Source organism: Octopus sinensis, linkage group LG5 (assembly GCF_006345805.1).
Source record: "Octopus sinensis linkage group LG5, ASM634580v1, whole genome shotgun sequence".
Taxonomy (NCBI): domain Eukaryota; kingdom Metazoa; phylum Mollusca; class Cephalopoda; order Octopoda; family Octopodidae; genus Octopus; species Octopus sinensis.
The window spans coordinates 20,733,290-20,759,738 of NC_043001.1; the positions used below are offsets into that span (position 1 = coordinate 20,733,290).

Here is a 26,449-nt window from a genome sequence, read left to right on the forward strand (position 1 = left end):
GCTAGTATGGAGAGCAGAGATTAAATAATTGCCATATATATATATATATATATATATATATATATATATATATATATATATATAGACACACACAAATATGTAAACGCGTGTACCCACACATATCTACACATTTATATACTCACCCACATATATATACATACGTGAATTTACATATGAATAAATATGTATCTACATATATACATGCATGTATATTCACACACACACATACTCTTTTACTTGTTTCATTCATCTGACTGTGGCCATGCTGGAGCACCATATATATATATATATATATATATATATATATATATACACACACAAATATGTAAACGCGTGTACCCACACATCTACACATTTATATACTCACCCACATATATATACATACATGAATTTACATATGAATAAATATGTATGTCTACATATATACATGCATATATCTTCACACACACATATACTCTTTTACTTGTTTCATTCATTTGACCGTAGCCATGCTGGAGCACTATATATATATATATATATATATATATATAATATATATATATATATATATACATACATATATATATATATAAACAAACATTAATGATTTCAAACTTTTGGCACATGAATAGGTATAGGTACACAACATACATAATATAAAATACACGCACACAATATATATGATTTCTGATTATTTAACGCTGCATTTCTCAAAAAAAGAATTTTATAAAATAAAAAGTAGTTCAAATCGAATCAAGGTTACAATGACATAAAGTAAAAACGATAGAAATTTGTGAGTTATTGATACCGCCCTTGAAATTCAAACAGGTTTAGTTATTTAATTGAAATATTTATTCAGGTTTTCTGTTTTCTTTTTCTTCTGGTGGTGGGGGTTATGTTATTAAAGCTACTAAAATGGCCGAAATGTTTGAGTTTTCTGTTAAAATAAACAACCAATGCGCATTTATATGGTTAACCACGCAGCCTAGTATGGACCAAACATGTATTTGACTTTCTATTGACTTGCTAAATGAATTTCTGAAGCAACGTTGAGGGGTCAAATACAAATTTATTCCGACATTCTTTGGAGGGGGTTTTAGTCATTTCCGGCATAAAATAACCCATCTAATACATAAAAGAGAATATTTACATAGCTCAGATATTATTTTGTTGCCTCTTTGTTAATTCTAACCTAAATATTTCGGAAATTAAACATTAAATACTGCCAGTACAACATCTGTAATTCGGAAGGAGGGAATTTTCAGCCAACACGGTCGTCATAGAGGTTGATATAAGTCATCAGTTCAGAATAAATATTACCAAACAGCTGCACACTTTGTGCTTTCTAATTCCTGTTCCTTGAGCTTTTAAAAATCAAATCTTAGCAAAGGTTACCGAAACCTCAGAAGTAAACAGACGGGTTCCTTCCTTCGATCTTATCTCGCTGCAACTGTCATATTTTTGTTTTAAATGTTTATATTTACTTCGAGCAACGAAGCTAAAGGTTTTATTATATTGAATTAAAATTAGTAGTCGTCGTCGATAATTTTCAATAATTTCACGTTCATAAACAAAAACAACTGCAGCTTATTACACAAAATCCCGATCACTAAAAGGATTATTTATTTATATTTCTTTAAAGCGATTAAGGAAGAAAATACGGGAAAACAATGTAAATATGTCTCTGAGAAAATTAATTAAAACCCTGGAAATTCCCCCATCTTAGACATCCAAAATACACTAAATTGTCATTAGTTAGTTTAAATAACAACATACCAAGATATTTCTTGTGAAAAATGCAACTAAATGATTCCGGAAACATTTTTCTTGTAATTATTTCCTCATCGCATTGCAAAATAAAATGTTTTTAATTTACTAAGATTTCTGTCTTTTCTTTTGTTTTTGCTTTTCAAGTAAAGATGTTTTTTTTTTTCTTCTTTTGTTTCCAGATTTAATGAAAATGAGTTTAGGGTAAATAAAAAAGACAATGAAACACATTTTGTTTTTAATTACCTTGTTGCTTTCCTTCCTTTTGTTAGCCACGGGCTTCTCTTTCGGGTCTTTCTTCATGCTTGAATCATTTCCCCCTTTGTTATTGTGTGGTGCTACTGAGGTTTGCTGGTCTGGCATTTGACAGACATGAACGTTGTTAGCCAGACAAGAGAGAGAAGCAGAGAGGTGTGTAGATAGAGACAGAGTGAGTCAGAGTGAGAGCGAAAGGTAGGGAAGGGAGAGAGCGAGAAAGAGAAAGATGTGTAGATAGAGACAGAGTGAGTCAGTGAGAACGAAAGGTAGGGAAGGGAGAAAGAAAGAGAAAGAGAGAGAGGGAGATGTGTAGATAGAGACAGAGTGAGTCAGTGAGAGCGAAAGGTAGGGAAGGGTGAGAGAGGGAGATGTGTAGATAGAGACTGAGTGAGTCAGTGAGAGCGAAAGGTAGGGAAAGGAGAGAGAGAAAGAGAAAGAGTGAGATGTGTAGATAGAGACAGAGTGAGAGCAAAAGGTAGGGAAGGGAGAGAGAGAGATATGTAGATAGAGACAGAGTCAGAGTCAGAGCGAAAGGTAGGGAAGAGAAAGAGAAAGGGAAAGAGTGAGAGAGAGAGCTGCGTGGGATCGTACCTACGAGCAGAGCAAGTTATTGCGAGATTGTCAACAAAACAGATGGTTTAAATAGTAAATCATGCCAAATAAATAAGTCAGAAATATACATACATGCATATATATATATATATATATATGTATGAATGTATATATTCAAAAAGAAATGCAATCAGCTGTTTACAATTTGAAGTGTCTACTTATTTAGCAGCAAGGAAGGGTTCAGATTAAAGGCATTTCATAAGACTCCTGAATATTTAGCATATGTATAAATAAATACACATGCAAAAAACTTCTCTTTATTACCACAAAAATGAATTGAAATTAACACCACTCTCAATTATAGATTTGATAGTTATTATTATATATATGTGTGTGTGTGTTTGTATGTAAGTAACAAAGAAGACTAATCGATATATGAAAGAAAAAAAAGACCTTCCTTTCGCCTAAACTGAAAAAGACACCAAAGTATATTAATAGATCTTTCTTCTAATATTCTACCCGGCCTTGTTCACATAATGGTGTTTCCATTTTCTGGTTTTGCACTCAGGAAACATTTTTTTTATGACTGTCGTAGTGAAGTTGAAATAAATGTAAATAAAGCCAGAAAAGAGTGAAATATGCTTCTCCTGTTCAGAAGTAGGTAAGTTCAGTGTATACAGAAGGAGAGATCGATTTTATTCTTATGTTCAGGAGTAAGCAGTTCAACGTATACAGGGGAGATCGATCTTTGTCAAACCGAAGTTAAATTTGACGAGGGATGATTGTACCACCATTTTAATGTTTTTAAACGGGATATTTGGTTTATTTCACATAATAAATAAGCATTTATAAAATTTATAGTATGCTTAAAACTTTCATTTGAAGCAAAAAAGAAAAAACGAAATGTTTCTTTCTTCTTTTGGTAATTCTGTCGTCGATATATAATCCTTAATGTGTGTGATTAAAAGCGTCTCTATATTACATTTTGCCAATAAAAAGAATCTAAGCTTCTTTGTCGTCCATTCAGTCAGAGATATCGTCCAAGATTTTTCTATTTCTATTTGTCTTCCACTATGCTGAACAGTTTCTCTGAAGAAGAATGAGCCAAACGCGACTTAGTAGCGATATATATAACCCTGCAGTTCTTTCTTTCCCTTTCACGCTTTCTCTAATACAATTGATTTTATGTAAACAGAAAATCTGTCGCAAAACTAACTTGATTCTATAGATATGGTTTATATTTTAAGCAAAAGAAGTACTGCAATGATGTATAAATATATATAATGCTGTTTCTTCATAAATAGAAAGGATTTATTCTTTCTCCCCTTAAAATAAATAAATGGAATTTTTTTCCCCCAAAAAATTTTGAAATTAAAAGATTCGTCGTCCAATATGTATTTTGTTTACAAAAATATGAATCAAGATTGATATGCTTCCATGAACTCAAATATTTGACATGCTGTAGGTTCCCATTTTTCATTTACAAACATGGATTAACATCTATTTGGACCATGTCATAAATGAACAAGTCTGTGAAACCATCCTGAACTACACTGAACCCACGAAGACTTTCTCACAACGGATATGAAAATAAGCTGAGACTGTATGGCCATGTGCCATGTAAGAAGATCCAATGGCTTTGCAGAGGCATGTTCTTCAAGGAACTGTAGTGGGGGAAGAGAAGATGGACGATCAACATCAATAAATGAACAGTGAAATAATTAGCGATGACTCGAGGACTGATGCAGATGGGGGAAACGGTGTGTCATTACGGTCTCTCTATGACCCCATCATGAGTTGAAGACTCAAGGGAGGAAGGTTGAATTAACATTAGGTTGTTGTCTAATATGCTTTTCGGATTATAATATACGGCATACATTTATTAGAGCAGATCAGTTTGCCACATATGTTTGATATAATAATTATGAAACATTATATAAATTGCACAGGTGCGCTACAACTAATCGGAAAAGGTAAAATGGGACAGAAAGCAGTAGTGAGTCAAGTATAGAAAGCAATGAAAGGCAAAAGTGCATAGATGGGGTAAAACGTAAAAAAGCAGAAATATGAACAGTGAAAAGGCTTTCGTGAACCATGGAATTTTTTAAAGACACAATATCCTGACAGCTAATAACCGATGTGGGTAGTTTATTCTATGATTCGGCAATACTGAGAATGAAAACGGGTTTCCAAAAGTCAAGGGTGTTGTGCTGAGCTTTGATTTTTATACGTCTGTCCACGAGTAATAGAGGTATTGAATTCTAAAAAGGTTAAATAAATAGCCAGTGGCCATTTGACGAAGGTCTTATTGAGTGATGCTAAGACACCTTCGGCCCTTCTGACGATTTTGGAAATGTAGTTTGTTCAATGCAGAACATTATTGACAATACTGTCAAGGTCATATTCAACACAGATTTCATAAGGTTGGTGTTGTGGAAGGAGAGGTGAATTGTAGGGTTTCCCACCAAAATGTATAAGGGTGCTCAGGTCTATAAGCTAGCTTGAATTGTTAGTTAGCAATTCATTGCTGCATTCTGCTCAACTTAGATTGCGGGAAAGATCTATAGCGAGCGTATAGGGTCGGGTTTTTTTTCTCTCTCTCTCGAAGTACTGCTTAAAGTCGTCTGGGATTTCTAACGTAGTAACATGTGTCAAATTGGCGTCTATTTCGTTAACATATGCAACAAACAACAGGAAACCAAGAAAAGATCAGAGCGAAAATCCTGATATCACCACGCAGAGTGCAGAATGTTCTCGACTGTGAATGAAGGACTTCAACCAACTACAAAGGTTAGCCCTTACACATATTGCAGAGAGTTTCAGTGGTGAGTAAGTCAAGATAAATAGCTTCCACTCAAGAGTCGCTATCCGTGATTCAAGTGATGTCTTCAAGAAATTTGACGTATTGGCCACAGTAGCTTGAGTTAGGGATAAACCTAAATTGTTAGGATTGAATAAGGTTACTAAAGTTCCAGAATCTCTTTCTCTCTCACTCATTCTCATTTAATTGTATATATTTTAATTGTTTGTTTATTCATATGTTTCGTCTCATTCGATACCCTGACCCCAACGTTTGTTTTGTCCCCTCTTTTTCTCAACCTTATGGTGAATAAAGAAATACTCTCTCTCTCTCTCTCTCTCTCTCTCTCTAACACAGGACTCTATCAATGGGACAATACAGCTAGTTAGATTGACCAGATATTCTTTTACTTGTTTCAGTCATTTGACTGCGGCCATGCTGGAACATCGCTTTCAAGGGTTTTAGTCGAAAAAATGCTCTATCGGTCTTTTTTGTGCTGAACCGCTAAATTTTCGGGGACGCAAACACACCAACTTCGGTTATCAAGCGATGCCGGGGAGAACAAACACAGACAGACACACACATATATATGTTTGGAATTTGTTATCAGGAACGGTAAAGATAATCCGTTGGTATTTTCAACAGTAAAAGTGCCAGCATAGCATTCAGCAATAAGTTCTACACACTATTTGAGATCACCAGTAATCTGATCTGAATGGGGATTTCAGAAAAGGCCGAGTGCAAAGTAAGACCTCTGTTTCGAACGCACGTGTTTCCAGAACACTTTTAGCATTATCCGGGTTGGTTCCGATTCGTTGTTCTAATTAAGTACTGCTTTTTAGTCACCTACTTCATAATGGTTTGATGCTCCTTTGCCCTTTCTACTATCCTCTGCTCAATGTAGTTTGTATTAACACTCAGCATCTCGTTCTCATTTGACAAAGCAAATTGATTCAGTCTCCCAAATTGCGCTTTTGGTATCTAATGCGTTTACGTAATGCTGATGTTTTGTACGATCCAGATTGAATTGAGCAAATGCTGAAGGATAGTAATGACCAGTGACAGCTCGTGTATAGGCACTGCGGAACTGCACACCCCCTATTTCCACTCGATATTGTCAATAACATTCAATATAATGAGTCTTTTTTTCTTTAATGCTTTCTTTATACTTGTACGTTATATAATCCTTAAGCTAAATGTCAGTAGCCATCCCCTAGTTTATGAAAAAACACACAAAAATCCTTGTATAGAACTGTGCACTTTACAGTTCCAGCGACGCGGTGTTTAGCTGTTGTGCGCATCTTCACATGTCCGAGATAGGAAGCTTCACGCTAGGGAGAGAGAGAGAGAGAGAGAGAGAGTACTGTCGTTCATGCAGTGCCAGTGAAAGGTAGTTTCTTTTTGACTCCGTGTTGTGCTTTAAAATGTTTATATTCTTAAATGTGATAAAGTGTAGAATTAGATTATTATCCTGCTTCCAGCTTCAATGTTGCTGCCAGAATTTGAAAAATAGGGCAGCCCCCCCCCCCGCCTCATTTTGTGATTTAACGGGTATTTTTAAAAAACAATGGGGGATTCGCAGCGGTGTTCAGTGAAGAAATTAAACACACTACCCGGCAGTGGCTAAAACGTGAACCGATCGAGTTTATGTATAAATAGTCTTTTTATATGTTTATTTCCTTTTACACAATATTAAACAACGGCTGAAAATTTTCTGAAGCAGCTCCCCAAGTAATTTTATCTACGAGCCGCCACTGGTAATGACATTGAAAGCAAGCCAGTTTGTCTGCTGTAACTCCGTACTATAAGAGTTCCAGTCAAAGTAAGCAGGTTGGTGGCTGTGAAAGCTTTTCTCTCAGCTAAAAACAAAAAAGACAAATTGGCAATGATCACAGTGTAATCAGAGTTGCCTAAAGGTACCTCAGTTGTAACACCGATAACAGTCTAAGAGGTAGTTGTAAATAGCAGATTCAAAGTGCCGTTGTCTCTTGTAGGGATTTAAATCCAGTACTAAAATCAAAGAAATCATACGCAATTTTGTGGCCAGTGAAAAATTTCCCTATCATTAGATAATTGAAATCACCATTGATTAAAACATAGGTGACTATTTTCCTAGAAGCAGCTCTCAGGCTATTTTACTAGATAAAGCTGTGTCTCAATGAGAAGCTTAGGGTAGAGTAAATAGCGCCAAGTACAAGCGTTCATGTGCTTACCCGAATGTCACAAAGAAATACCTCTTGTTGCGACCGCTTCTAATCTCCACACACAACTGCTTGAAATGCTTGAGCAGACAGAGGACCATCACACCATGGCAATGAAAGTAGCTCATTGGCAATGAAAGTAGCTCATTGGCAATGAAAGTAGCTTTTGAGAAACAAGTTGTAGCCAGGCATGCGAGATCCCGTAATTTTTAACGTAAGAATAAAAGAAGTGGACCTTGTTGGGTAAACTGCAGGTATTTAAAAACAGTAATTTGTAGTCTATCGTGATTCATAGAGGATGGCATCGTTTTTTTTTTTTTACTTCCAGTTTCCCCGGGCTTTTTCATTGCTTCCCTTTGTTGATTCGATATCTTCAGACCAGCTCTTTTCCGGGTGTCTCCAGATTTGACAAATTTTCTATATCTGTTCACTACCATGTAAGCTAAAAATCACGATTCAAAGAAACTATAATATGTAGTATTGCGCTATGTTGGGAAATAAACCAGGACTAATTCGAGAAACGATTCGATTTTAAAACCTAGCCTTATCGGTATACGCATACCTGCAAGGCGGCGAGGTGGCAGAAAGGTTAGCACGCCGGGCGAAATGCGTAGCCGTATTTCGTCTGCCGTTACGTTCTGAGTTCAAATTCCGCCGAGGTCGACTTTGCCTTTCATCCTTTCGGAGTCAATAAATTAAGTACCAGTTACGCACTGGGGTCGATGTAATCGACTTAATCCGTGTGTCTGTCCTTGTTTGTCCCCTCTATGTTTAGCCCCTTGTGAGTAGTAAAGAAACGTATTTCGTCTGCCGTTACGTTCTGAGTTCAAATTCCGCCGAGGTCGACTTTGCCTTTCATCCTTTCGGGGTCGATAAATTAAGTACCAGTTACGCACTGGGGTCGATATAATTGACTTAATCCGTTTGTCTGTCCTATCTGTGTTTAGCCCCTTGTGGGTAGTAAAGAAATAGGTATTCGCATACCTCGGTAGAACTCGAGAAGGATCTAGCTAATTAACCTGGGCTTAGATCCCGGTCGACCGAAGCGAAAGAAAATTTTTAGAGGAATACAGTTGTATGTGTTCATGTGCGCTACATAAATTTCTTTTTTTAAAAAGACTTAATTAATTTTCAAAGCCCATAGTGACATTAGGGAAAAAAGCAATCGATAACATTCAAGTCGAAATAAATATAATCAAGGGGAGAAAACTAGGTGTGATATCATATTGTTATATTCTTGGAAGTTCAGTATTCTGTGGATCAGAAGTTTGATAAATTCAAGTGACAGTTGGCTTGTAAAAAAAAATGGTTTCAGATACTTACCCTTCCACTCTTTTGCTTGTTTCATTCATCAGACTGCGGCCATGCTGGAGCACCGTCTTTAGCCGAGGAAATCGACCCCAGGACTTATTCTTTTTAAGCCCAGTACTTATTCTATCGTTCTGTTTTGCCTAACCGCTAAGTTACGGGGACGTAAACACACCACCATCAGTTGTCAAGCGATGTTGGGGGGGACAAACACACACACACACACATATATATATACGACGGGCTTCTTTCAGTTTCTGTATACCAAATCCACTCACAAGGCTTTGGTCAGCCCGAGGCTATAGCAGAAGACACTTGCCCAAGGTGCCACGCAATGGGACTGAACCCGGAACCATGTGGTTGGTAAGCAAGCTACTTACCACACAGCCACCAAGAACTTTTTCAAGGTCTTGTCGCTTTAGTTGTAAATTAAAAGAAACTTACAACAGGACTTGCTCAATTTCAGTGAAAATAAAGACCTGAAGTATTATTATTAAAGTAGTTCTCAAACAGTGATGAGGGAACATTTCAGGATGCCATGAACTTTTTAAAAATATTATTGAAAGCCTTTTAGAAGAACCATGCTAATGCTTAAGTCTCATGAAAAACCTGCTATTCATAATTTTCTTATACACAAACATGTACATTACTGCATATGCTTTATACGCACTTTTGACAAGTTGTGGTGCCCCTGAGCACTGTATACAATAGTTTCATTATTATTATTATTATTATTATTATGATTAATAAAACAAGCAACAGCTTTGGGGAGGGTTTATCTCATTCTTTTCTTCAAACTTTCCATGCAAAGCACACTTGTGATTTTTTTTATCTCCAGTGTGCCATAGGGTTAAAAAGATTAAGAATCCTAAAGAAAGAATGGAAAACACAGCTGACACTGGCTAGATTAGATCTTCAAATATCGAGGGTTATATCAAAATAGTTCAAGGCATTTAGTTTAGCATTCTATGGCTTCTGTCAACTCCAGTAACACTATCTTAAAGATACTTTCATGCCAGGAGGCGGCTAGTTGGCAGAAACGTTAGCATGCCGGGCGAGATGCTTAGCGGTATTTTGTCTGCCGGTACGTTCTGAGTTCAAATTCCACCGAGGTCGACTTTGCCTTTCATGCTTTCGGGGTCGATTAAATAAGTACCAGTTACGCACTGGGGTCGATATAATCGACTTAATCCGTTTGTCTGTCCTTGTTTGTCCCCTCTGTGTTTAGCCCCTTGTGGGTAGTAAAGAAATACATTCATGCCAGGTTAGCCGAGTGGTTAAGAAGCTTCCTTCCCGCAGTATAACACTTCAGTCAGAAAAGTTAGAGAAAGGAGATAGCATGCTGGTGGGCCAGAAGCTACAGTGCGCTTGTATTTGATTTTACACTGATCAATCAGGTTGCCTTTTTCTGAATGCAGTCAATAATGCTTATGTGCCCTAAAAGTGGCTCTCCATCAGTTACGACAATGAGGGTTCTACTTGATCCAATCAGCGGAACAGCCTGCTTGTGAAATTAACATGTACCCTTAACGTAGTTCTCATGGAGATTCAGTATGACACAGAATGTGACATGGATGATGGCTCTTTGAAATACATGTACTACTCATTTTTGACAGCTGAATGAACTGGGGCCACATGAAATAAAGTGTCCTGCACAAGGACACAATGCATTGATGGGAACCAAACTCAGGACCTTATGATTGTGAACCAAATAGTCTGGCCATTATGTCCCACACCTTCACAAAGTGCTGTTGTAGATGTGAGAGTAATACTCCATGGTGGACCTCACCTAAGCTTTGTAGAGTATTAATAACTGCTGGAGGCTGAAGTATCTTCTGACCCTGAAGAACTTGATAATAGTGATATCCAACAATTTGAGTGATTGTGAGGACTAGTTGAGCTGTGTATGATTAACCCTTTGGAGACGGAGCCTCATTTGGAGCTTCAGTGCCAAGAAGACGGAGACCTTTTCACAAGCCCTACAGAGGGCATGCACTTATTTTTCAAACAAATTCTAAAAAGTAAGGTGGAACCTTGGGCAAGTGTCTTCTACTATAGCCTCAGGCCGACCAAAGTCTTGTGAGTAGATTTCGTAGACGGAAACTGAAAGAAGCCCATCCTGAAAGAATGGGCTGAAAGAAGCCCATATATGTATATATGTGTGTGTGTTTGTCCCCCCAACATTGCTTGACAACCGATGCTGGTGTATTTACGTCCCCGTAACTTAGTGGTTCGGCAAAAAGAGACCGATAGAATAAGTACTAAGCTTACAAAGAATAAGTCCTGGGGTCAATTTGCTCGACTAAAGGCGATGCTCCAGCATGGCCACAGTCAAATGACTGAAGCAAGTAAAAGAGTAAGAGTAATTACTTTACATATACAAAACTATATATATATTCTTACAGGAAATTGATTGAAATAATGCAATCTTCATCATTCAACTTTTTGGCTGATAGATTGGCTGTCATCTCCAAAGAGTGAAATGCAGTGTGGTACATTTTAACCCTTTCGTTACTGTATTTATTTTGAGATGCTCTGTGTTTCTTTCAATTACTTTAAATATAACAAAAAATTTATTACAATAACTTAGTTATTATTAAGGTAATGTTAGGAACATAAATTGTGACTAAGGTTTGGTGGAAGATTTTAATTCAAAACTTATAAAAACAAGACCTTTGTACTAGAGTCAGAGCCAGTTTCAGCTGGGTTGATAACGAAAGGGTTAAGAATTGTTTCTCTATTATATATTTTAACTCTTTTGTGACCATATTTCTGTTAAGATGCTCTGTGTTTCTTTCAATGAATTTTAAATATAGTAAAGAATTTAGTAAAATAACTTAGTTATCATTCAACTAGTGTTAGGAACATAAATTGTGACTAAGGTTTGATGGAAGATTTTAATTCAAAACTTATGAAAACAAGGCATTTGTACCTCAGAGCCAGAACGAAAGGGTTAAACATGCTGGATATATATTTAAATTATTTCTTATGGATCAATGAATTCTACGAGATACGTGTCCACTAGATATACTGTCACTACAACAACAAATAAAAACAAGATTTTGCTGTAAAGCCAGGAGGCAATAACAAAATTGTAAAAACTAAAATTTAAACAAATTAAATATGCAGAACACCTGTTCGTCTTAAATATTAACATTTATTGAATTAACCTATTTAGCATTCAGATTATCAAATGTAAGATCTATTTATTTACATTTAAAAAAAATTAATCGTGCATTAGCTCATCGCTTTGAGATATTGATATGTTTGTTAATTTTTAGAATGACATTGAAGGGCAGGTGTGACTGGATCTAGCCAGTTTGAACATAAAACAGGTAGGATCTTTGGGCCTTATATGGCTGGTTTAACTGCTCAAGGCATAAAGAAGTTGGGGAAATGGGATGTCATCAGACAAAATTTTATGCTGTTATACATTCATCATCATCATTTAATGTCCATTTTCCATGCTGGCATGAGTTGGACGGTTTGACTGAAAACTGGCAAGCTGCACCAGGTTTCTACAGCTGGATGCCTTTCCTAACACCAACCACTGCAAGAGTGCAGTGGGTGCCTTATGCATACCATGACTATAATCTCCCTTGGTTTGACAGGTTTTCTCTAACATGGTGCATTGCCAAATGTCTCAGTCACTTGTCACTGCTTCTATGAGGCCCAAAGAAGATCAAAGGGTGCTTTTTATGTGCCATGGGCACAGGTTCCACGTATGCGATACTGGCATCAGAAGGCGGCGAGCTGGCAGAAATGTTAGCACGCCGGTGAAATGCGTAGCTGTATTTTGTCTGCCGTTATGTTCTGAGTTCGAATTCCGCCGAGGTCAACTTTGCCTTTCATCCTTTCGGGATTGATAAATTAAGTATCAGTTGCGCACTGGTGTCGATGTAATCGACTTAATCCGTTTGTCCTCTCTGTGTTTAGTCCCTTGTGGGTAGTAAAAAAAAAGGTATTTAGTCTGCCGCTACGTTCTGAGTTCAAATTCTGCCGAGGTTGACTTTGCCTTTCATCCTTTCGGGATCGATAAATTAAGTACCAGTTGCACACTGGGGTCGATGTAATCGACTTAAACCGTTTGTTATCTCTGTGTTTAGCCCCTTGTGGGTAGTAAAGAAATAGATACTGGCATCAGCCACAACTACAATTTCCCTTGGCTTGATGGGTCTTCTCAATCACAGCATATCACCCAATATTCGAAGGGTGCTTTTTATGTGCAGGTCATATGTGAAGAGAAAGCAGGTCAACCCCCGACACCGAGAGCATCAACAGATGGTTGAATGCGCATCCAGTGGTTGCGTAGAAAGTCGGGGACAAGAAACAGGAAGAGTGAGAGAAAGTCGGAGCGAAAGAGTACAACAGGGGTTGCCACCACCCCCTGCTGGAGCCTCAGCTGTTTTGCGCTCAATAAACACACACAGTATCTATTTCTGGTCTGGGAATCGAAACTGCAATCCTCCAACCGCGAGTCCGCTGCCCTAACCATTGGGCCATTGTGCCTCCACTGTTGTTGATGTAGTGGCTAGTACAGTTTGCAGCAGATGCAATGTTTAAATCCAACAGATGATGTTACAACTTTTCCTGGTTTCCTCATCTCTCTCTCTCTCTATAGATTCAAAGTAACAAAGAACATTCTCTTCCCAATTCAACACCAGATTTTTTTCAACTAAATCGAATATATATAAAAGATGTAGTTTCTCTAAAAATATCAATCCTGATGAATTACTGAAATGAGATGAAAGTGTTAAATAAATGATTATCCAAAATTCTGACTACCTCCTTTATGTGTGTGTGTGTGTGCATGTGGTGATTTTGATTTGTGTGCCAAGCACAGCATTGTGGTCTTGAGCAAGACACTCCCTGAAAAATCTTCCTCAATGAATTCTATCCAATCCATGCTAGAATGGAAAAGTGGATGCTGAAACAATGATGATACATATATGACAGGCTTCAACACAGTTTCTGTCAACCAAATTCACTTACAAATCATTGGCTGACCTGGGGTTATAAATGAAGACACTAGCCCAAGATGCTCCACCTTGGAATAGAACCTGAAAACTCACAGCTGTGATGTGAACTTCTGAACCACACAGAGGAAAAGTAAGAGCACCCTATGTAACAGGTTTCTTTTATTTTTCCACCATATGTAACAGTTGAAGGTGTGTTGTCTCTCTCTTTAGGACTTTGTTCCAGTTAAAAAAGATTGTCAATAAATTTTCACATTTGCCATTCAATTCAAATTTTTAATAAAATCTATTTTTCACTGTTAAATAATTTAGAGACAAGAATTTAATGATAAATTAAAATTAGCTGTTTTACTACAGCTGTCACTTTGAACTGAAAATGACTTAGCTTTCATGCCTTGTAAATTGTCTTAGGTGCTTATGAGCAGACATCGATACCCTCTTGGCTCTATCCCCTATGATCCAGGGGAACATCTAGAATGTAACAACATAATCATTGTTGTTGATTATGTGCTACGTATGTCAGTTGATACCATCTCTGGCAAGGGCTTTGAAATAAAACCAAGAAGAAGTTCCAGACACCCAGCTGAGTACTTGATAGACACTGACTTTGCTGACGACATCGCTCTTATCAGTGATTCTCTCTCTCCAATGCCCAGTCTCTTTTACAATCTCTTGAACAAGCCTCAAATTGTGTAGGTCTTTACCTCAATGAGGCCAAAACTGAATACATAAACAAGTGCCTGTCCAACAGTGATTGCATCATCCATACTCTCAACAATGCGCCCTTAAATATGGTTTCTGATTATAAATATCTTGGGTCATACATATCATCATCTGGAAAAGACTTTCTAACTAGAAAGGGTATGGCTTGGTCAGCCTGTAATGACATGCATAAGATCTGGTCATCAAATCTAAGTAGAGACTTCAAACTTGAAATCTTCAAAGCCACAGTCGAACCAATTCTACTATATGGCTCAGAAACCTGGACGCTATCAAAGAAGCTTGAGAGGCGGTTGGATGGAACCTACACTCGTCTCCTTATGAGAGCTCAAAATCTCTCGTGGAAGCACCATCCAACCAAAATGCAAATATATGGGAAACTACCACCTGTGTCATCTCTTGTGAAAGGTAAGAGAGTCCAGTTTGCTGGACATTGTTGTAGAGCTGAAAAAGAGATAATTTCTACTCTTCTCCTCTGGAAGCCATCTACTCGCAATACCAGAGGGCGCACACTCTCCTACCCTGATGTAATCTCCAGGGATACAGGCATCCAGCAACAGGACCTCCGTAATGCCATGATGGACCGTGAAGTCTGGCGTAGCATGGTAAATTCCATTGTCTCGACCACGGTCGAACAATGATGATGAGAATGTAACAGCTGGAGTTTCAAGTGTACTATATAAGCACTTGGTTGGTACTAATTTCAGCTGAGTAAACTGGAGCAATGTGAAATGATGTGTCTTAATTGAGGACACAATGTACAACCCATTCCATGAATTAAACCCATCATCATCATCATTTAACGTCCATTTTCCATGCTAGCATTGATTGGACGGTTCAACTGGGGTCTGGGAAGCCAGGAGGCTGCACCAGGCTCCAGTCTGATCTGGCAGTGTTTCTACAGCTGGATGCCCTTCCTAATGCCAACCACTCCGTGAGTGTAGTGGGTGCTTTTTACATGCCACTGGTACGGGTGCCAGGGGAGACTGGCAATGGCCACAATCGGTTGGTGCTTTTTACATGCCACTGGCACGGGCATCGCTTGAAATAATAATCATAAGACCAATATACCCTAGCCACTAGTCTATGCATCTTCATCGTTTAACGTCTGCTTTCCATGCTAGCATGGGTTGGACATATGACTGAGGACTGGCGAACCAGATGGCTGCACCAGACTCCAATCTTGATCTGGCAGAGTTTCTACAGCTGGATGCCCTTCCTAACGCCAACTACTCTGAGAGTGTAGTGGGTGCTTTTTACATGCCACAGTGGGTGCTTTTTACATGCCATAGGGCCAGTCAGGCAGTATTGGCAATGACCTCGCTCGAATCTTTTTACACATGCCACTGGCACAGGTGCCAGTAAGGTGACGCTGGTAACGATTACACTCGAATGGTGCCCTTTTATGTGCCACTGTCACAGAAGCCAGCTAGCCGCTCTGGCAACGATCACGCTCGGATGGTGCTCATAGCACTCTACTAGCATGGGCACAAGTGCCAGTAAGGCAACACTGGTAACGATCACACTCAAATGGCACCTTCTATGTGCCATTGGCATGAAGGCCAGCTTGATGCTCTGGCCTTGATCTCACTCGTATGGTGCTCTTTGCACCCTGCTAGCATGGATGCCAGTCATTAAATTTTACTTTGATTTGGATTTCACTTGCCTCAACAGGTCTTCTTAATTTTGGCCCAAGGTCAAGAATTTCAAGGGAAGTAGTTTAGTTAATTACACTGACTGGTAATTTATTTTATCAAATCCAAAAGGATGAATTGCAATGCTGACCTTGGCAGGATCTGACCTCAGAACATAAAGAGCCAGAAAAAATGCCGCTAAGCATTTTCTCTTGTGCACTAACAATTCTACAGGCTCATTGCTGAAATTTAAAGGCAAAATATTCCCATTCAATATACATAAAGACACGAACAACATTTTACTAATATTGTTTTATTTTTGATAAATAGTATATCAGAGATGATTGAACTGTAATTTTGCAGCAATACCCTTCTCTGCAGTGCCCCCTGAAACCCCACCCCCCATAATCAAATAAAGATTGTTAAAGAAAGTGTGCATATACTCAGTAATTATCTTTCAACATTACATTCATAAGTTAATACAATTACATCAAAATATTTCGATCATTTAATAATCAACAGAGATTGAAAACTTCCAAAAATTACAAAAAAAAAAGCTATTTCGGCTGTGATAAAAACAAGTGGAATGAAAAAAAATATAATAAAAATAAAAACTTGAACTACATTTGGTCAAAATCTTGATGGAATACTCTAACAGTTACGGATAACAAAAAAAAAAAAAAAAAAAATTTTTTTTAATTGTTGTTTCCAATCCCTACAAAAAGCATATTTCTTAGGATTAAAATTAGTAATCAATACCAGTTTTATTAACTCAATAGTAAACAATTAATTAAACCAGTGAAAAGACACTGGTGATTTTATTCATTTCATCAGTATTACAATAACAAGGTGCTGTTTCAAATTTTCTAAAACATGATTGTTTTTCATATATAAAAATTAATTGAACTACGAAAATATTCATCTGATCCAATAAAGCACCCAGTTCTAAAATGTCTTTGCAAAAATTAAATATTTAAAAAATAAGAGAGAAATATTTAAAAAAAAAAAGAGAGAAAAAGAAAAATTTAAGTGCTTAAGATTTAGAAAATATAAAATATCTGAACAGAGTTACAGATTTTCATAGAAACCTGATGCAAATAAACCAATTTTAATTTCATTAAGTTCCAAAATTCCATAGCACACGTTGCACAGGAATTTTCAAACTAAAGGCAAATAAATGTTAAAATGGTGAATCTATTCAAAGATCAACTGAAATGTTTGTATAGATGCACCACATTAATTGTACTTCTGAGAATGAGAGTATTACAAAAAGAAATTTGGATTTCTTTTGATATGGTTTGTACTGTTCAGAGTTAATTCACTCTTAGAAAAAAAAAAAAAATGGAAATTCAGGACAAAGACAGAAGATTAATACCTGCCCAAAGGTTACAATTTAAATTAACAATGAGAATTAACATGTTGCAATGTTAATAGACAGTGGTGTGTGACAGACAGTGATTTGAAAGATGGTTGGTATGTGTGGAAAATAAAAAAATATTTTTTAAAAATACTCTCATTAAGTAAAGTAAAATAAAAGATAAGAAAGAAAGAAGATAAGAAAGAACCCCACTAAGGCAGACGTGTCTGCAACTTTTGTATGTTAATAGGACTGAAGATCAACTGCAAAGGAAAACAAAAATATAAAAGCCAGTTTTATTGCTTGGATTGGATTATCAACTGTGAAAGAAAACTACACAATGGCAACTACAAATAAAGGGTTTACTGGTTGAAAGGTCTATCAAATATGAACTTAAATTGTTACAAATAATTACACAAGATTAATTATCTAACTTATACAGAAATATTGCTTTTGTCGTACATAATATCAGAGTATAAAACACTATACCTTTTCTCAAATATTTCTAAGTAATTTCTTTTGCTTCTCTTTTTTAGACCCCTAATGTTGAATAATTTAAAAATTCATAAAAATGTCAATCCAGCATCTTCGTATACTCTGAAGATTTTCTCTACTGAAGTTATGTAAGCTGCTGTCCGTAAGTCTAAGCCAAGATTGTACTTCATGGCAGTCCTCATGATATTCTGAAATGCAAACAAATATATGCAAAAATAATCAAAAAAGAATACATGATAAAAAATAAAAATAGAAATAGAAAAAAAAACAATATTTGAATACAAATAAGTAAATGAAATTCTGTGTAAAATTGCATCAGTTGTTTTTTTAAGGCTCTAACAACTATTTTGTGTTCTTTGGTAAAACACCCTCCGTCTTGTGTCCTTTCATCTAGGGCAGTGCTTTTCAAACTTTTTGCTGGAGTGGAACCCCAAGGAAACATTCCACTGGCTCGAGGAACCCCTGTGCAATAATTTAATAGTTTTATGCACACATATCTGCACAGGAGAATTTAAAATTACTGCCGATTTTAGCAGTTTTGTAACTTCTTGCGGAACCCCTGGACTGTACTGACGGAACCCTAAGGTTCTGCAGAACCCTGGTTGAAAACCACTGATCTAGGCAGTATCAACTTAACTAGGAAACAAGATACTAACCATAGTAAATGAAAGTTCAATATTGGCAGAGTTTACCAATAATAGCATAGTGTACAACAGAGTGTACTGGACAAGACTATAAAATAACCTTAGGTATTTGAGATTTACACTATTTGACAAATAATTTGACAGATCATAAGTTGAAACTGTAATCACTGAAGACATTTAAAAATCACACAAACTTGTTTTCTAACCACTTTTGTTTTATTTTGAGTTTTTACTCTTAGATGCAAAAAGAAATAGTACAAGAAAAATCTGCATTCTCAAAATTGTATAACATCTTGAGAAATCATACTCTTGAAATTCAAGACCAAAATCTGTATACTGTACTGCTATGTCTACCCTATGTTAATGTATGGAAGTGAGGCATGGTCTATAACATCAGAATCAAAGGGGTAGAGCTGTGAAATGTGGTTCTTAAGGAGAATATTAAGGATAGCATGGACAAAATGTCTAATGAAAAAGTGATGACCTGGGCTGCAATATAGAGGAAACTGCTTCATGAGATAAGGGCCAAGCAACTGAGTGTTCTTGGTCATGTGATGAGGAAAGAGGGTCTGGGGAATTTAGCCATGGCCAGAAAGATTGAAGGGAAAAAAATCAGAGGAAGAAGGATGATATAGATACGAAGCTTGACGAACAGGATGGAAGAAAGAGGCATTAAATATCAGAAAGTGGAACTGTTACGGAAAACAAAGGACAGAGAGTTGTGACAGGACATGATCACTTTGTTCTACATTCTGGATGTGGCATCTAAAGAAAGAAGACTATTACAAAACGAAAAAAAGAAAATACTTGTTTTAAATAACCTTAAAATAATAATAATAATGAAATTATTGTATACAGTGCTCAGGTGCACCACAACTTGTCAGAAAGTGCATATAAAGTACATGCAGTAATGTAGAAATGTCTGGGAAGTGAACAGTGTATGAGTCAGATACATGCATGCGTGTGTATGGAGGGGAGAAAATCAGGTGTAGTGTTGGCGAATCTCAGGAAAAATGGAAGTTTTGAAGGATGCAGTGCTCCAACAACTAACAACTGATGCCGGCAGTTTGTTCCATGCTTCAACAACTCTTAGCGTGAAAAAATTGTTTCCGAAAGTCATGGGAGCTGTGCTGTTTTCTGACTTTGTAAACACGTCCATGGGTGTTAGACAGATGGAGTTTGAAAAGGTGCTCAGAGTTGAAGACTGTTTTTGAGAAAATGCTATGATTAATTGACAATATTCAATATTGACAAATACACTAAACCATTAACCCTTTAGTATTTAAACCGGCCATGTCCGGCCACAATATTTAATCTGTTTTATGATCAAACTGTAGGCTCTCACACCAACCCTACAATGTTATTCTACATTAAGTAATTACACCATCAAGATCTTGAAGATATGAGAAAATGCATGATTAATTCAAATCAATGGGAATTAATAGGCATTATGTTTGATAGAATAATCTGAACACTAAAGGGTTAAATTAATGCCATAACAGTCTACCTTAATCGATCATAAAAATATGTTCAGGGAACACACAAGCAGTTTATTTATGTCAAGGTAGAAAAATGATCAAAATGGGAAATAAATTTACAAGTGTTATTTGATAACCTAATACTTTATAATTTACAGTGTATTAAAATAATTGAAGGATTACTCACTCTAGCTGACCTTTCCATGGTATATTCAAGGCCTGAGTGGACAATGTCTTTTTCAGATGCACCCTGCAATAGAAAGTAAGCAATTGCTTGTTAATCTTTTAATCATTTCAGATTTATGCTCAGTGAGAATAAAACAGAAATGCCTTAAATGTTTCCAAAAAGTGCTTCATTTACACATACATACATACATACACACACACACACACATATATATATATAAACACAAACATAACATACATATAACATACACACACATAACAAAACAGGAAAATGGAAATTTTTTGGTATTATTTATTTTCCATTACATGTGTTTCATTTGCTAATAGGAACTACAAACATTTACGTATTATATAGGCATGTAAGGAGAATAAATAATACCGAAAAATTTCTATTTTCCTGCTTTGGTGTGCAATAATCTGCAAATAATATTTCCATAATTCTCAATTTTAATATGCACTTCGATTAATACACAACAGTAATTATGGATACATATTCATCATCGTTTGATTGTAATAATGGAATAAGCAGATGTGCTTCAAGAGGAAGCAGCTGGATTTACCCTAGAACTATACAGCTGCTACATAGACGACTGTATAGGTGCCACCGCTCTCTCCCACGAACAACTCTCCAATTTACCTCTACCATCTCTGATACCTCTGTAAACTTCCTAGATATCTCTCACCACCTCTTTCTTCAAACCCATGGACTTCCACCTCTACCTCAACTTTTCTTCTTCCCATCCCTCCCACACCAAATGGGCCATCCCCTACTCTCAGTTCCTCCTCCTCTGACGCTTGTACAGCTGGAACTAGGATTTCAAGACCTAGTCCCAGTACCTTGCCCACCTGTTCATGCATCAAGGATACCTATCCACCCTTGTCCAAACTGCCCTTACTCATGCTCATCTAATCGATTGCACCACCAACCTCTCTCCTTTCCCCTCCACTCTACTCCTTCATTGGAGGATCCTACGAGCCTTCTGTCATTTCCAGCTAGATCCCACCACCCGCTCCATTTTCCCTATCCTACCCTTGCACACCTTTAACCCATAACCTACGCGATCTACTGGTTCATAGCACCTTCCCCTCTTCCATCCCAACCCAATCCGGATCCTTCCCTTGCTCTAGATCCTGCTGCCATACCTGTCCTTTCATCACCAACACCACCCTACCTCACTGGATCCAACCAGCACACCCTCCACATTAGAAACTCCTTCCCCTGCACGTCTTCCAGCCTTATCTATTGCATTAGATGTAATCTCTGCAACAAACTCTACACCAAACATCTACGAGATGTTCAGCTACGTACAAACACCCCAATCGCCTGTCAGTTCTGCTTGGCCAACCACTCCACCTCATATATCTCCATCTTCAGCCTTGCCCTGCATCACAGATCCACACTTCTCAACTCCACCTGGAACAGCATCACATTTTCAGTCTACAAACACAAACACCATTCGAACTCAACTCAAACCCCTCCTCTCAATCACTGTCTCTACGCCCTCCTTAAAAAATAATTTTTTATGCTATCTAATATTCACTCACTTTTTTACTTATTTTTTTAATCGATTTTTTATCGTTTTTTTTAGCATTGTAATTGTTTATTTTGATCCTTTTATTTTATTCCTTATCTCCTTTTACCTTTCTTTTTAATAATTGTATTAATTTCTAATTTATCCTTTTAATGTTTATTTTTTATCTTGTATCTGTTATTTTTTATTTATTAATTTTATTTTTCATCTTGTATTTTTTCTCACCTTATTTTATTTTTATATACACACACGCAGACATGAATGCACATACCTCCCACACACACACACACACACACACACACAGAGGAACGCACATATACCCCCACACACAGGAACACATATACCTCCACACAACCCCTGACCCACACACACACCCTTCAGACTGCCTGTTGAATACCCTTCCACTGACCATCCCATCTACACACCTGAAACAGGTAAAAGATAAAACAATTTAAAAGATACGTACATGAATCCTAGCTTCAAAAGCACTAGATGGCATAATAGGAATTTTGCCTCCATTTTTACCAAATTTCGATTCCAATGAATTCTGGACACTCTCTATAAAAGATTAGAAAAAATGGATAAAGTAACAAAGAAATTTTAACAACAGAGTGTAAAAATGTATTACAATTTTTTTTCTTTTTCTAAACAAGTCATACAAAATGTAATTAACTGGAATAAACAAAGAAATAAATTATATTATCATCTATCATTATTATGGATCTTTTCGCTTTGACTGGCAGATTTTTAAAATAATTTCTTTTTAACTAAACACTTAAACTTTGTATACTGGTAGAATGTGTTTATAAAACATCTTTTTCTCTTGGCTTTCTTGAGAAAATTCTGTAGTTTATAAGCTATTTGTTCTTTAATTTCTTGCATTTCAGCAATTTCAACCAATCAATGACATCTATTAAGATGAATTCAATTTCTGCTTTAGTGTGTCAACAACATTTATTTACTGAAGCAAGTAAAATAGAGTAAAGAGTAAATTAAATCAAATGCAATGGAGAAGTTATGAAAATGGAAAAAATATGCAAAATAAATTATGTATGCAAAAAATTAGAAATATGCATCCATTTTAAAATATTTTATACTAAAAAATAAAACCGAAATAGGAACTTGTGGAATATGAACAAACATGTCAGATGATACAAGGGGTGGTAATCTACTTTTACCAATCAGGTATTATTAATGATACCCTAACCATAACTAACTTTTAACCTCAACCATTTCCTGTTTCTGTTTTTTTAGTATAGGCTGCTTACTGGCTCCCATGCTGGTGGCACGTAAAAAGCACCATTCAAGCATGATCATTACCAGCGTTGCTTTACTGGCACTTGTGCCGGTGGCACGTGAAAAACAACATTCGAGCGATGTCGTTGCCAGTGCTGCTGGACTGGTTCCTGTGTAGGTGGCATGTAAAAAACACTATTTGAGCATGGCTGTTGCCAGTATTGCCTAACTGGCCCTTGTGCCAGATCAGATTGAGCCTGGTCCAGCCTTCTGACTCACCGTCCAACCCATGCCAGCATGGAAATCGGCCGTTAAACGACGATGATGATGATGATGATTTAAAAATGGATGAATCTTTCTAATTTTTTTGGCATACATCATTTATTTTGTAAATATTTTCCATTTTCATAACTTTTTCTTCATTGCATTTCATTTAAGTGGAGAGGTGCATTTCTGAAAAAACTCCAAGGGGTCCATAGATAGAAAATGATTGAGAATCACTGCTATAAGGGAAAGAATTATTATTATTCAGTAGTTTTATTTTTATAGCCTGCTTTCACTTCATTACCGAGTGCAGCGGTATGCACCTTGGATATGTGCTGTGGTTTGCTGTGATGCTCTTATGGTTAATGTATTGGAAGTGTTTTGTGTAGGATGTGTGCAGTGCCCAGTAGTGCAATTTTCTGTATGTTATATATATATTTGTAAGTCCTGGTGTTTTTGTTACGTATTTGTCTGAATATTTTTTATCATACCTAATGCGCCTACTATGATAGGAATTGTTTGTTTTTAGATTTCCCATTTGAGTTACCTCTATTTCCAGGTCTTTGTATTTTGAAAGTTTCTCCATTTCTTTTAGAGAAACATTGTTGTCTGCTGGTACTGATACATCAATTAGAAAGCATTTTTACCTTCATGATCTCTGACAACTATATCTGGCCTATTGGCCTTAATTTCTCTATCTGTGTGTATTGGTAGTTTATTATTATTATTATTTAGGCAGCGAGCTGACAGAATTGTTAGCACACCCCGCAAGATGCTTAGTGGTATTTCATCTGTACTTATTTTCTGAGTTCAAATTCTGCCAAGGTCGACTTTGCCTATCATCCTTTCGGGGGTTGATAAAATAAGTACCAGCTGAGTACTGGGGTCGATATAATCAACTATCCCCACCTCCTCCAGATTTCAGGCCTTGTGCCTATAGTAGAAAGGAGTATTACTATAGTATCAACAGAAGTGCAACATGGTTATGGATTTCAATTCTCAGCCATGTGGGTTTAGGTTTCGTCCTGCTGCACAGCATCTTGGTCAAGTGTCTTTTATAGCAGCCTTGGACTAGCCGAAAGCTACAAACTGGAAGAAGCCCATCATATATAAGTGTGTGCATGTGTTCTTGCCCATGCATGTGACCGTGTGCTTCTTTACATTTGCATCACCATCATCATCATCATCATCATTTAACGTCCGTTTTCCATGCTAGCATGGGTTGGATGGTTCGACCGGGGTCTGGGAAGCCAGGAAGCTGCACCAGCTCCAGTCTGATCTGGCAGTGTTTCTATAGCTGGATGCATTCCTAACACCAACCACTCTGTAAGTGTAGTGGGTGCTTTTTACGTGCCACCGGCACAGGTTCCAGGCGAGGCTGGCAACGGCCACGACTGGTTGGTGCTTTTTATGTGCCACCGGCACGGAAGCCAGTCGAGGTGGCGCTGGCATCGGCGACGTTCGGATGATACATTTTACATGCCACTGGCACAGGTACCACAACTACAATTTCCATTTGATTTTTTTGCCAAAAATTGTTCAGTTACAAGGTGATGTTTCAGTGATTTCCCTTTTCAACATCTGAAATGTGATATCCCTCATTTGAAAAACAGGTAAGGATTAGTGACAAGGAGGGCATCTAGCTATAAAACAAAGCCTCAATAATATAGTTGTCTAATCTGGGCTAGCATGGAAAAATGGATGCAAATACAAACAAAAGATTATATATATATTTGGCTGTGTGGTTAAGAGCCACATGATTATGGATTTAGTCCCATTGTAAGGCACCTTGAGCAAGTGTCTTCTAATAAAGCCTTCAGCTGACATATGCCTTTTGTAAGTGATTTTAGTAGAGAGAAACTATATGGAAGCCCATCATGTGTGTGTGTGTGCATGTGTGAATATCTTTATGCCTGTTCTTATCACAATCCATCTAATCACTTGACAACCGATGATGGGTTGTTTATGTCCCTGCCACTTAGACATTCAGCAGAAAAGGTGAATAGAATAAGTACTGCAGTTCATTTGTTTGACTAAAACTCCTCAAGGCAGTGCCTCAGCATGGCTGTAGTCCAATGACTGAAACAAGTTAATGATAAATGACATGTGTGTGTGTGAAACTAAAATAGTTACAAAAAGTTTATGTCATATAAAACTTAACAAAATCATTCTTCATTATTTACATTTGACGGATATTTGTCCTCATCTTGTTTGTTGTTAACACAATATTTCAGCTGATATACCATCCAGCCTTCATCAGGTGTCTTAGGGAAATTTCAAATCTGGGTTCTCATTCCTAAGGTATTTTTCGATATTATTATTATTATTCAGGTCACAGCCTGGAATCAAACTCGGAATCTTGGGGTTAATAGCCCGTACTCTTAACCACTTCGCCACAGGCATATGGCATAGTGGTTGAGAGAGCGGGCTGCTAACAACAAAGATTCCAAGTTCAATTCCAGGCAGTGACCTGAATAATAATAATGACAATACCTTAGGATGAGAATCCAGGTTCGAAATTTCCCCAAGACACCTGATGAAGGCTGGAGGGTATATCAGCCGAAACATTGTGTTAACAACAAACAAGATGAGGACAAATATCTGCCGAATGTAAATAATGTACATAATTCCTCATCTTTTAAATATAGAACTGTAAAATTATTCTTACCAAGAAGATGATAATTTGAATCTTTTTCATACTTAAATGTCAATCTGCCATAGCTTACATGGTTAAGGTTTTTCAACCACTCAAAATAAGAAACAGTTACACCACCAGCGTTAACATACATATCCTGTAAAATAAAGAAGAAAAGTATTTTTACTATTGTTCTGTTTGAATTTTTTTTTCTGTAAGAAAAAGACAATGAAAGACACCTTGGTACAACTATAGACCAAGAGTCCTCATTTAAAATATCAAGGAACCTAATTAGAACTTTGCTGGGCTCATATTTATTGATTAACAATTAGGGTTAAGATAATTCATTAAAAAAAAATCTTGCAAAATCTTAATCTAGATTGGATCACACCACAGTTTTTGTATAAAGAGCTTTAATAATGACTAA

General features: G+C 36.9%; 2 protein-coding genes across 2 annotated transcripts in view; both read right to left on the bottom strand.

Moving 5' to 3' along the window:
- LOC115211669 (E3 ubiquitin-protein ligase MARCHF8) overlaps nucleotides 1–2,427 on the bottom strand; it is an 83,409-nt gene extending 80,982 nt beyond the window's left edge. The window contains exon 1 of the mRNA XM_029780308.2: nucleotides 1,993–2,427. Coding sequence (XP_029636168.1) covers nucleotides 1,993–2,109 — 117 coding nt within the window. The 5' untranslated portion in view covers nucleotides 2,110–2,427. The remainder of the gene's footprint in view (nucleotides 1–1,992) is intronic.
- A 14,195-nt stretch (nucleotides 2,428–16,622) lies between these two features.
- The window catches only part of LOC115211648 (glutamate dehydrogenase, mitochondrial), a 44,476-nt gene continuing 34,649 nt past the window's right edge, over nucleotides 16,623–26,449 (bottom strand). The window contains exons 9-12 of the mRNA XM_029780283.2: nucleotides 26,056–26,179; nucleotides 22,354–22,445; nucleotides 20,357–20,419; nucleotides 16,623–18,235 (exon numbers count right to left, since the gene is read on the bottom strand). Of these exons, the coding sequence (XP_029636143.1) occupies nucleotides 18,116–18,235; nucleotides 20,357–20,419; nucleotides 22,354–22,445; nucleotides 26,056–26,179 (399 nt within the window). The 3' untranslated portion in view covers nucleotides 16,623–18,115. The remainder of the gene's footprint in view (nucleotides 18,236–20,356; nucleotides 20,420–22,353; nucleotides 22,446–26,055; nucleotides 26,180–26,449) is intronic.